Genomic DNA, 11,827 nt, shown 5'->3' on the forward strand with positions numbered 1-11,827 from the left:
ATGACTATAATGAATGAAGGGTATTGAATAACAATAATATAACCTGTTAATATTCACTGATTTCAATATGAGTGTTTATTTTATGAAGTGTCTCTCACTCAATTCAATTCAAAGCGCTTTATTGACATGGGAAACATATGTTCACATTGCCAAATCCAAGTGAATATTAAACTCACAAAAGTTTCAAAGGAATGGAGACATTTAAAATGTTATATTATGGCTATATATAGTGTTCTAATGACGTGTAAATAGTTCAAATAAAAAAGGGAAAATAAACATAAATATGGGTTGTTTGTTCTTCACTGGTTGCCCTTTTCTTGTGGCAACAGGTCTCTCTCTCTCTCCCTCTCATCGCTCTCTCTCTCTATCTCCCTCTTATCGCTTTCTCTCTCTTTCTCTCTCATCAGGGGCTGTGCACAACAGAAAACACACTTCTTTGAACAGGGAAATCATAACGAGTAAATAGGACACGCATGAGCGTCGTTCATGTCTCTAGGACGGTGTCTGCCACCCTCTGGTGACAGGTGAAACCATGACAGTATCCCCCCTTCTAGGAGCGGCTCCACCCGCGGAGCCAGGGCGACCACCACATAGTTGGTTGAAGTCCCAAACTATTTCTGGATCCAGGATGTCCCGGGCAGGCACCCACGCCCGCTCCTCGGGGCCGTATGCCTCTCAGTCCACCAGGTACTGCAGGGGGCCTCGGACCGGACGAACCTCCAATGGACGCCGGACAGTGTAGGCCGGGCGACCATCAACAAGTCGAGGGGGCATAGGGGCAGGTGTGGGTTGAGAGATGGGACTGGTCCTTACCAGCTTGAGATGGGAGACATGGAAGGATGGACAGGCCCACATAGACCTGGGAAGCTAGAGACGATAGGATCTTGAATGGCCCACCTTTAACAGTAGATCACAGATGGACAGCCACACCCGTTGACCCGGTCGGAGGAGCTGAAGAGGCCTTTGGTGCCAGTTTGCCTGGTGTTGGTGTCGGGCAGAGGAGCGGAGCAAGGAGGATCGCACTCTGAGCCAGGTGCGGCGACATCGTCAAATGAACGCTTCGGCTGATGGCACCCCCGCTTCGGCCTCTTGTTCAGCAAACGGGGGGGAACCCAAACTGATACTCCAACTGCCCAGACGAGGAACTATCTCCAGTTGCTGGACTGGGTGGAGACAAAACAGTGGAGGAATTTCTCCAGCTCCTGGTTGGCCCTCTCCGTTTGCCCATTCTACTGTGGGTGGAACCCCAAGGAGAGACTCACCAACACCCCCAACAGGGAGCAGAAGACTTTCCAATACCGTATGACAAACTGGGGCCCACGATCCGAGACAGTGTCCTGGGGAAGTCCGTGTCGTCGAAAGACATGGGTAATCATGAGATCAGCGGTCTCCTTCGCAGAGGGCAACTTGGGTAAGGCTATGGAATGGGCTGCCTTGGAAAACCAATTGGCGATCACCAGGATAGTGGTAAGCCCCTGGGATGGGGGTAACCCTGTGATAAAGTCTATGGACAGGTGGGACCAGGGCCGGCTGGGGATGGGCAGAGGTTGGAGCAACCCAGCCAGTCGTTGTCGTGAGGACTTGCTTTGGGCACAGGTGGAGCAGGCCGTAATGAAGGATCTCACATACTCAATGGGCCACCAGAATTTCCCGCCTCAGGAACTCCAGTGTCCGATTAACCCCTGGATGCCCAGTTAATTTAGAGGAGTGTCCCCATTGTAGAACTCGGGAATGGGCTGATCGCGGAACATAAAGTCTGTTAGTGGGACCCACACCGGGGTCAGGTTCTGGGCTTGTCGGACCTCGGTCTCAATACTCCATATCACAGGGGCCACAATGTGGGAGCTGGGGATGATGGTCTCGGAATCCCTCTGCTTGGTAGAGACATTGTGTTGGCGGGACAAGGCATCTGCTTTCTGATTCTTGAATCCTGGGCGATAGGCTAGTGTGAAGTTGAATCTGTTAAAGAACAGAGCCCACCTAGCCTGGCGAGCGTTCAAACACTTGGCTTCTTGAATGGAGACCAAGTTCTAATTGTCTGTCCAGATCACGAAAGGATTAGGTGCCCCCTCCAACCAGTGTCTCGACCCCTCAAGGGCCCACTTAACTGCTCCCAGTTGCCTGCAACGTAGTTGTGGCAAGAACCGCATCGAGAAGAAGGCACATGGGTGCAGTTTCTTGTTCTCCTCGTTCCGCTGTGAAAGGACCAGAGGTGAAACATCCCTTGAGCTCCCCGAATGCCCTGTCAGCCTCGGCGGCCCAGCAAAAACGGTTCTGGGACTTGCGAGTTAGGGTCGTGAGAGGCGCTGCCACCGCAACAAAATTGCATTTAAAACGCCTGTAAATATTGGCAAACCCGAGGAACCACTGGACTTGTTTGAGTAAGGCCGGACGGGGCCAGTCGGTGACCACCCTCACCTTTACGGGGTCCATTTGGATGCCAGAGGTAGAGATCATGTGGCCCGGGAAAGAAACTTGAGATACATGAAACTCACACTTTTCTGTCTTGATGTATAGTTGACTCTGCAGGAGGCGTCTCAGGACACGGCGGACGTGCAGGATGTTTTTCTGGAAGGGTCTTGGAGAAGATCAGGATGTCATCGAGGTAAACAAAGACGAACCGATTCAACATATCCCTAAGCGTGTCCTTGACCAATGCTTGGAAGGCTGCCGGTGAGTTCGATAATTCGAAGGGTATGACTAAATGTTCATATTGTAAACGTTGCGGAGGTCCAGTTTGGTGAAGACTTGGGCCTTATGGTCAAACTCTAAGGCGGCGGACATCAAGGTTAGGAGGTAAAGATTCTTAATCGAAATCCAGTTCAGCCCTCTGTAATCGGTGCAGGGACGCAGACCTCCGCTCTTCTTTCCCACAAAGGAGAAGTCTGCACCAGCTGGGGATGTAGAAGAGTGAATGAAACCTGCCTCCAGCGATTCCCGGATGTAATTGTCCATGACTGCTGCTTCAGGGGTCGAGAGGGAGTACAGACGACCACGGGGAGGGATGGAGCCGGGTCGCAGTTCTATGGCACATTCGTATGGACGATGAGGAGGGAGGGTGGCGGATTGCCTCTTACTGAAGGCCTCCCGGAGGTCGACGTCCTCGGGAGGGAGAGCGGAAAAGTCTTGGTCTTCAATGAATGCCGGGTAACACAGCAAGGCTCTTGATGGGGGTCTTAGACATTTAGTCTGGCAGTTCTTACCCCAGTCTAGTAGGTGTCCCGTAGATCAGGAGAATAGTGACTTATGTAGCACTAGCCAGGGGTACCCTAGGATAAGGGGGTTCTCGGGAGCAGTGATCAAAAGAAAACTAAGAGTCTCTGAGTGGTTCACCCCAACCTGCAGTAGAATGGGCTTGGTCTGATATTACACCTGACCGGAGCCGATGGGGCGTCGATCGAGGGCTTGAATCTGCAGAGGGATGGGACATTTCACGTAGGGGATTTGTAATTCTCTGGCGAAGTCTTGGTCAATGAAATTATCCACGGGCCCGGAGTCCACGAAGGGTTGAATGTGGTGCTGATGGTTGTCCCAATGTAGTGGCAGACGGTGACCGGGTAGATGGAGTGTAACTGCTCGGCTCGTCAGGGTCTCCCCTTGTCCTAGCGAGTCCCGGCGTTTCCCGTCAACTCTGGGCAGGTAGAACGGAGATGGCCGAGACCTCCGCAGTAGAGGCAGCAGCCGTCGCGCATGCGCCTGTCACGTTCCTGTGGGCTCAGACGTGTGCGTCCCAGCTGACTGGGCTCCTTAATGCTGGGCTTGGATTCCAGGTGTAGGTTCCCTGGAGGAACTACGGCAACGCCGAAAAGACTTGGGCATGGGCTCCTCCTGGGTTAGGTATGGGCCGTGGTTGAAAGGAATCAGTAAGTGCCCGGAGGGTCTCTGATATCCCCAGCATTGCTCCTTTTTGGGTTATAGTATTCTGGATCTGGGTGATCTCTGCTGGGTCCGTGTTGAGGCAGAAGCTTGCTGTGATGTGCTGAGGTTGGACCCAAGTGCAGAGAAGCCCCACCTTCCCTGAATGGCGGGTCGCCAATAGGGTTAGTGTTCTCACACGGCCATATCTCCATGTTAGAGCGTTTGTTTACAGAAGACAGACTGCAGCCAGAGGCGACCATCGGTGCTAATTAGCCATCTAGTGTGCTCAAACACTTGTGTGTAAGCGTAACCTGTGTGTACGCGTGTAGGTGAAGTGGAGCTCGTCGGCTGCAGGCACACAGCCGTATGGATCTGTGCAAACCGTCTACGGGAAGTGTATCTTTTTTATTTGAAATATTCTTTCTCGCTGATATGAAAGAGAAGTTCCATATGTTTCGAAAACCGTATCGCAAGTGATGAGTATTGAAGTTTCTGGGTTGTAATACACATGGTCCCTCCGGCAAGCAGTGCTTATAGCTGAGAACATTTGGGATAAGGCAGAATGCATTGTTAAGGCCTTGGGTTCTCGAGAGCAATCTGTGTCCCACAGAGGGAATTGTCCTTCCATCTCACTCTCAACCTCTCTCCTCCCAATTAGAGAGATTTGGATAGGACAGGCTGGCTGGCTGAATTCCTGACACTTGAACAGAGACAGCCAACATGGAAGCTCTGTACCAGACATCTTACCAGGTACACATGTTAGGCTTAACATGATACTGTCAGTAAAGGTGCACTTGACCTGTTCTTCTGTCTCTGTGGAAGGCTACGAATTCCATTGCATAACGTAGCCTACATTGTGTGAACATCTGAAATGTGCTGTGTGTTCAGAATGCCAGTGCAGTATGTTATTGAAGAGTGGAATATTAGAGATCTGACATTGAAGATGTCCCCCAGCCTGAAACTGAGGTGCGGGAGAATAAACACAGACACACACACACATTCTTTCATTCTGTGACATCAGAATTCCCAGTTCAGGGACATGACGTTGTATCAAGCTATGATTGCACGTCTGTCTGTGCAGGAGCTGGTTGGCTTAGTGCTTACAGATCTCATGGAGTAAGTGAGGATACCCATTTCTGTGGTATTGGATCCCACAGAAATTGGGGAGAAAAAGGGGTAAAAAAAAAAGAGCAAGGCAGTTAACTCCTAACACCTGTTCCCCAGGCGCCGATGACGTCGATTAAGGCAGCCCCCCCCGGCACCTCTCTGATTCAGAGGGGTTGGGTTAAATGCGGAAGACACATTTCGATTGAATGCATTCAGTTGTGCAACTGACTAGGTACCTCCCCTTTCCCTTTCATCCAGCAGTGGGTAGAGGGAAGTGTAGAAGGGTTACACCATGTGCACATGCATCATGACATCACCAACAGTTCAGGAGTAAATCAAAGACTGCTATATCTTTGTTAGATACTTCCATTTACAAAATCTGGATCGAGGAACGTATTCACATGAAATCCCCGATTCATATTCTCTCTGGTACCTTACAGGCCTCGTTTCTGCATTTTTCAAAAAAGGGAGTGCGACAAAGATAAAGACCGGGACCAGCGTCCTGTTCCACTGGCCTCAGGCCAGGCTGCTACAGCCTTAACAACCCCCCCACGTCCACCACGCCACGTACTCACACACTAAACCCCACAAAAGTTCAAATTCACCAACCCTCCCAAATACATATCATAGATACATACATTTATACCTGGGACACTAATACCTGAGACACTAATGTGGGTACTAATGTGTGTTTGCATGGCGAGTGAGTGTGATAGTCAGAGTGAGCAGTAGGCTGAAGGTAATTACTGAGAGGCTTTTCTTAGAACCCTCCCTCTCAGAATTTCACCCTCCCAGGAAGCATGCAATAGTTCTAGGAATTAAGTGATTCCCATTCTCCTCCCTCGCTGACTCGCCCACTGACTCAGATTCAGCCTGACACGTTCAATCCAGCCAGCCTGTTCTGCCTCGGAGATCGGCTGGGTACACACCAGTGGAGGAGCTATAGGAGGACGGGCTCATTGTAATGGCTGGAACGGATTAAATGGAACGGTGTCAAACACATCAAATCACGTTTTACTCCGTTCCACTGATTCCATTCCAGCGAATACACTGAGCCCGTCCTCCTATAGCTCCTCCCACCAGCCTCCTCTGGTACGCACTTTAACCGGTGGGGGTCGTTTTCTGTTATAAAGGTAACTTTAGACGTTGATGTTGTGTAACAAACAAGATTTTTTCTGTGGATGTAGGCCTATAAAGCTCATTGTGGCCATTGACCCACCAAAAGAGAACAGGACATTGAAGACAGAAGCAGTATGACTCATGTTGAATATTATTTTTTATAGAAAAAGGGATATATACAGATATGTAAAAAATGACCAAAATAAAACATTGAAAATGCATCTCACTGGAAAACAATTCACTACCACAGCACGAGGGTGGGGAGCATATCCCCCACAGCACGAGGGTGGGGAGCATATCCCCCATAGCACGGGGATACACTACAGTTCGCACCACGTTTTGTTTTCCAGTGAATCTCATGCGGCGGGGTTCGCAGAACTCCACTTCCCCCTCTGAGAAATACAAAAACGAGACACCATTTTCTGAAAGGTTCTTTCCCAGACATGGTCTCATGACCAACCATGTGTCCGATGTGGCTTTATTACTGACCAGTGCAGTAATGTGGTTTCCAGCTGCCAGGGACCAATTTCTGACAGGGCTCCTCGAGATTTAGTTGAACGGTTTAGTTTAATTCAGCTCTGCCCTCCATAGGGGTGTAGATCACAGGACCCTCATACCTGGAAGGGGTAGTCCTGCAGGAAGCGCACCAGTGGGCGTGGCAGAGGCAGTTGGTCAGGACAGTCTGTGCTGCAGTTGATGGTGAGGCGTGCAAGGTGCTGTAGGGAGGGGAAGGCCTGGGGCTTGTGCAGGGCCCGCTTGAGCTTCAGCAGTACTGTGCTCTCCTGAACTGTCCTCTGGGCAGGCTTGCCACCATGAGTTTCCTCCACCTTCCCCTGCTGCACCTTCCTCCCTGGTCCCACATAATACTGCACCATGCTAGGCACATCAGGGAAGGACAGAAGGCTGGGTCGGGCTGGCGAGCTGGAGTCTAGCAGAAACCGGGCTCCACTGTACTGGATGCGTATACTGGTAGGGCCACGGGCAGTCCTAACAGACAGGGTCAGCATGTACAGGGGATGGCTGCTGTCTCGAATCAGAAAGGCCCCTTCTGACGCTGCCTGGAGAGCTGCATGGGCCTGACCTGCTGTGATGGCTCCCCAGTACCAGCCTGCAGAGATGGGTCAAAGGTTATTCACTTATTCAATGGTTTAGATTTGAGTGATAAGCCTGTAGTAAACAGTTGGCTGGATGATTTGAAACGCAATTATGAAAAACATTAAAACAAGAAACAATGATGGGGTTTCAGAGAGCCTGTTGGACTGAGTTCACATTTTTAATATTGCATTTTGCATTACCTGAGGTATCAAGGTAGAATGTGTTGTTGGTGATGGTGCGCAGGTCTTTTGTGGGGTCCCACTGCGGAGAGGTGCTGTGAATGCAGTGAGGGGAGGAGACGCTCCCTGTCCGCATTCCTAGGTGGCCCTCTGTGGGTGTACCAGACAGCAGTGGTCTAGGGCTGTAAACAAGAGACCACAATAATAAGCACGGGACAAGTGTAGGAAACAGTAGGGGGACACTAGTATATCTATCCCGTTTAACCTTCCCTTACATTTCCCACTACTCTGTTATAGGATAGTCCTAACACAAGGATAGTCCTAACACGAGGATAGTCCTAACACGAGGATAGTCCTAACACTAAATGTTTGTTTTTGTATCGCTTTTGCACGCACCAAGTTCATCATTTGGAAATGGTGGCTTTGGAAAACCTCAATTCTCTACATTAAATCTCAGACAGCTGCCTGCCTCCCTCCCTTGAACATTGGCCAGACAAAGAGCCCACACATCAAGCAGTCACAGACTGTGAGTGTGAATTGATTGAGATGCTCCGTAACAGGTGTTAAGACTGTTAAAATTGGTAGTATTATAATATGAATCCCCATATGTACATTTTCAAGCCTACATAAAACAACTTCAAATGAGAATACCACAAATAGCCATGCACACTTTCTAGATGGGTTCTTGAAATGTGGTGGCATTTGCGTCCCTTTGCAACCATAATATATAATATATGCCATTTAGCAGACGCTTTAATCCAAAGCGATTTACAGTCGTGTGCATACATTTTACATATGGGTGGCACAGGGAATCAACCCACAACTCTGGCCTTGCCAACGCCATGCTCTACCAACTGAGCCACACAGGAAAAACACTTTGTATTGTTTATATTGAACTGTTTATCAATGATAAAACATATTGCAAATCCTTAATACTGCAAAACCTTATGTTTATGCATTGTTTAAAGTACTTAGGGTTGGCAAATTGGCTTGTCCCAGTAGTGATGTGTAGAGTTGTAGTGACATGTTTTGGGGATTTCGAGATATCTATCTATTATTTTGAATGCTAGACAGTGAACGGGAGTATTTCATATATTCTACAGATCAATAAAAACAAAGAAGGCTATAAAAATAACAACAACAAAAAAATTATTTACTAGTACAATGTCTGTCCCTCAATATTATGTCATTGGTGTTAGCGCCTTGAACATCACTGATTACCAAGATATACAAGGACCTTGAGCATTCTCTCCAGTGGCAAACTTTTATCCGGGGAGGAGTTTTAGTCCAGTCTCCTTTTCAGCTAATTTATCACCTGATTTACTTAACAAAAGACAGATCTCAATAGGGAGTCCAAGTGTCCTCTGACATGGCACAAGTGGGAGTGGGGGGAAAGGCCGATGACATCAGAAGGCACCTCTTTGTATCTCTTTGAACGGCCTACTCCATGAAGTTTGCAGTTGTGCCTAAAAAAAAACACTATTTTGCTGAAAACATTTGTTTACCCTTAAGTGTGTGTACATTACTGTATTTGTACATGAGACATTGTTTTTCAACAGGAAAATAATCCATAAAAGCTGGGGTGCTTCTTTAATGAAAATATTAGCTCTCACATCCTTTGAGCAGGCCTATGTCATACGTTTGAGGATTTCATAAGTGCTGGTGGGTCTAAATCTAATGTGTTACATGGTGTTCGTCAATTAAATGAAGGGAACTAACATTGTGAGCAAAGTTATTACTAAGATCACTTTAGTAAATGATTTGTAAAGGATTGATAACCTTAGATTTGAGCATTTGAGGCGTCTATTTCAGAAAATACTAATGAATCTAAAATGTTTAATTTGTTCTCATGAGGTTTCCATACAATTGGAAACACATTTTCATGTGAATATTCTAAAATGCGCATAAAGAAAAGATGCGCATTTTCCCAACAGTGGTGTTTCCACCCGAATTCCCGACCCAACAAGGTCGAAAATCTGTCCATGTGTAACCCTAATTGCTTCTGTAAATCGCTCTTGATAAGAGCGTCTGCTAAATGACTCAAATGTAAAAAGCGTTTCTACCGACATTACTCGCATAATTAATTTTACAAACAGAAAAGATCCCACCATGTCAAGCGTATTTTGTTTTGTCGACATTTGGAAAGTTCACCGACACATTTTCTGTTTCCATCTGGCCTATCGTGACATTTGTTATCCAACATGTAGACTACTTTACGCGCATAAAAAGGTTGGATGGAAACATAGTTAGTGTTACCATCATTGGTGTTAATACTCCTACTGTTAAAACAATATTTGAAAACATTAAGCTAACATATTTACAATATTAGTTTATTGAGAATGGGAAAAAGTATCCTACCCAAATATTTTGTTTCTTCAAAAATGCCACCATAATTGAAGAACGACCCACATTAATCGTATTCGACTATATTCTGTATGTTTTCTGTTTTCTAGCCATAAATTATTTTAGATCATATTATGTCGAAGATAAACACTTTTGCCTTTGCCTTTTGGTTTTGAATATCAACATCTAAGCATGGTGTAATTTTCCATCAAACCGGGACAAAATAATGTGAACTTACCCCTGAACACAAAGAATCATGATGGTGAGTCTTCAATATCCCGTACTAGTCTAATTCCACAGCGGTTTAACGAAAATAAGCCGGTCGAAACAAAGGAATGTGTTCATTTTGTTCTGAATGTCCCACGCATCTGTTCAGTGAATAGAGAAGTTGCGTCCGAATATCCCATATGTTAATAGACTGTCTGTAATTAACTAATTCAAAAGCAATATAATAAATGTATAATTGAGACAAAGAGAATACAGAGCAGCAGTGCGATGAGTGTTGCCACTAGAATGGGTTCTACGCGTGTGAAGGAAAGACTGCGGGCTTGGCTTTTAAAATTCGCCAATTCCAAGAATTGTATTCTGAGAACTGTTCAGCACACCCGCGCCTCTGACGTCATGCGGAGCTGCCACCGACCCTGTTATAGTTTGTAAACTCCAATCCAAACCTTCACATTTAATTTTTTGAAATATGTTACAGTGAATGCCAGTGTAAAGAAACAAACAAATTGATCATTCCTAGTGACGAGTCTAAATTCCCCATAGTCATGTCATAGCCTTGCGGTATTGCTGCGCTTGTTGCTCTGCTCTCCCAGGAATCAGACTGCACCTTCCCCCTACTTTCCAAGAATCATGGTGCGCTTATCTCCGCCCACTGGGCCTGCTGCAGCCTGCCCTCTACTCATTCGGAGAATTGAGTAATGGGTATGCGGAACTATTGGGCTGTTTCAAATAATATACAATGCAACAAAAATATAAACGCAACATGCAACAATTTCAATTATTTTACAGATCATATAAGGAAATCAGTCAATTGAAATACATTTATTAAACCCTAATCTATGAATTTCACATGACTGGGAATACAGATATGCATCTGTTGGTCACAGATGCCTTAAAAAATGGAATAACTGGGACCTTTCCAGCCTCCAGGAATTGTGTACAGATCCTTGCGACATGGGGCTGTGCATTATCATGCGGAAACATGAGGTGATGGTGGCGGATGAATGGGATGACAATGGGCCTCAGGATCTCGTCAAGGTATCTCTGTGCATTTAAATTGCCATCGATAAAGTGCAATTGTATTCGTTGCCCGTAACTTACGCCTGCCCATACCATAACCCCACCTCCACCATGAGGCACTCTGTTCACAACGTTGACATCAGCAAACCGCTCTGCCCAGTATAGTTGAAACCGGCATTCATCCATCTATCAATCAATCAATCAATCAAATGTACTTATAAAGCCCTTCTTAAATCAGCTGATGTCACAAAGTGCTGTACAGAAACCCAGCCTAAAACCCCAAACAGCAAGCAATGCAGGTGTAGAAGCACGGTGGCTAGAAAAAACTCCCTAGAAAGGCCAGAACCTAGGAAGAAACCTAGAGAGGAACCAGGCTATGAGGGGTGGCTAGTCCTCTTCTAGCTATGCCGGGTGGAGATTATAACAGAACAAATGTTCATAGATGACCAGCAGGGTCAAAAAATAATAATCACAGTGGTTGTCAAGGGTGCAACAGGTCAGCATCTCAGGAGTAAATGTCAGTTGGATTTTCATAGCCGATCATTCAGAGTATCTCTACCGCTCCTGCTGTCTCTATCCATGAAGAGCACACTTCTCTAGCATGTCAGTGGCCATCAAAGGTGAGCATTTGCCCACTGAAGTCGGTTACAACACCGAACTGCAATCAGATCAAGACCCTGGTGAGGACAACGAGCACACAGATGAGCTTCCATGAGACGGTTTCTGACAGCTTGTGCAGAAATTCTTCGGTTGTGCAAATCCACAGTTCATTCAGCTGTCCAGGTGGCTGGTCTCAGATGATCCCGCAGGTGAAGAAGCCGGATGTGGAGGTCCTGGGCTGGCGTGGTTACACGTGGTCTGCGATTGTGAGGCCGTTTGGA

General features: G+C 46.8%; 1 protein-coding gene across 1 annotated transcript; it reads right to left on the minus strand.

Moving 5' to 3' along the window:
- Positions 1 to 6,223: 6,223 nt before the first annotated feature.
- On the minus strand, positions 6,224 to 10,531 carry LOC129814962 (cytokine-inducible SH2-containing protein-like). The gene is made up of 3 exons (XM_055868144.1): positions 9,940 to 10,531; positions 7,380 to 7,540; positions 6,224 to 7,192 (listed from the first exon to the last, which is right to left on the minus strand). Exons 1-3 carry the CDS (start codon positions 9,957 to 9,959, stop codon positions 6,696 to 6,698), a joined length of 678 nt encoding a protein of 225 aa, XP_055724119.1. The 5' UTR covers positions 9,960 to 10,531; the 3' UTR covers positions 6,224 to 6,695.
- Positions 10,532 to 11,827: the final 1,296 nt, after the last annotated feature.

This window comes from Salvelinus fontinalis, chromosome 18, assembly GCF_029448725.1.
Source record: "Salvelinus fontinalis isolate EN_2023a chromosome 18, ASM2944872v1, whole genome shotgun sequence".
NCBI classification, from domain to species: Eukaryota; Metazoa; Chordata; class Actinopteri; order Salmoniformes; family Salmonidae; genus Salvelinus; species Salvelinus fontinalis.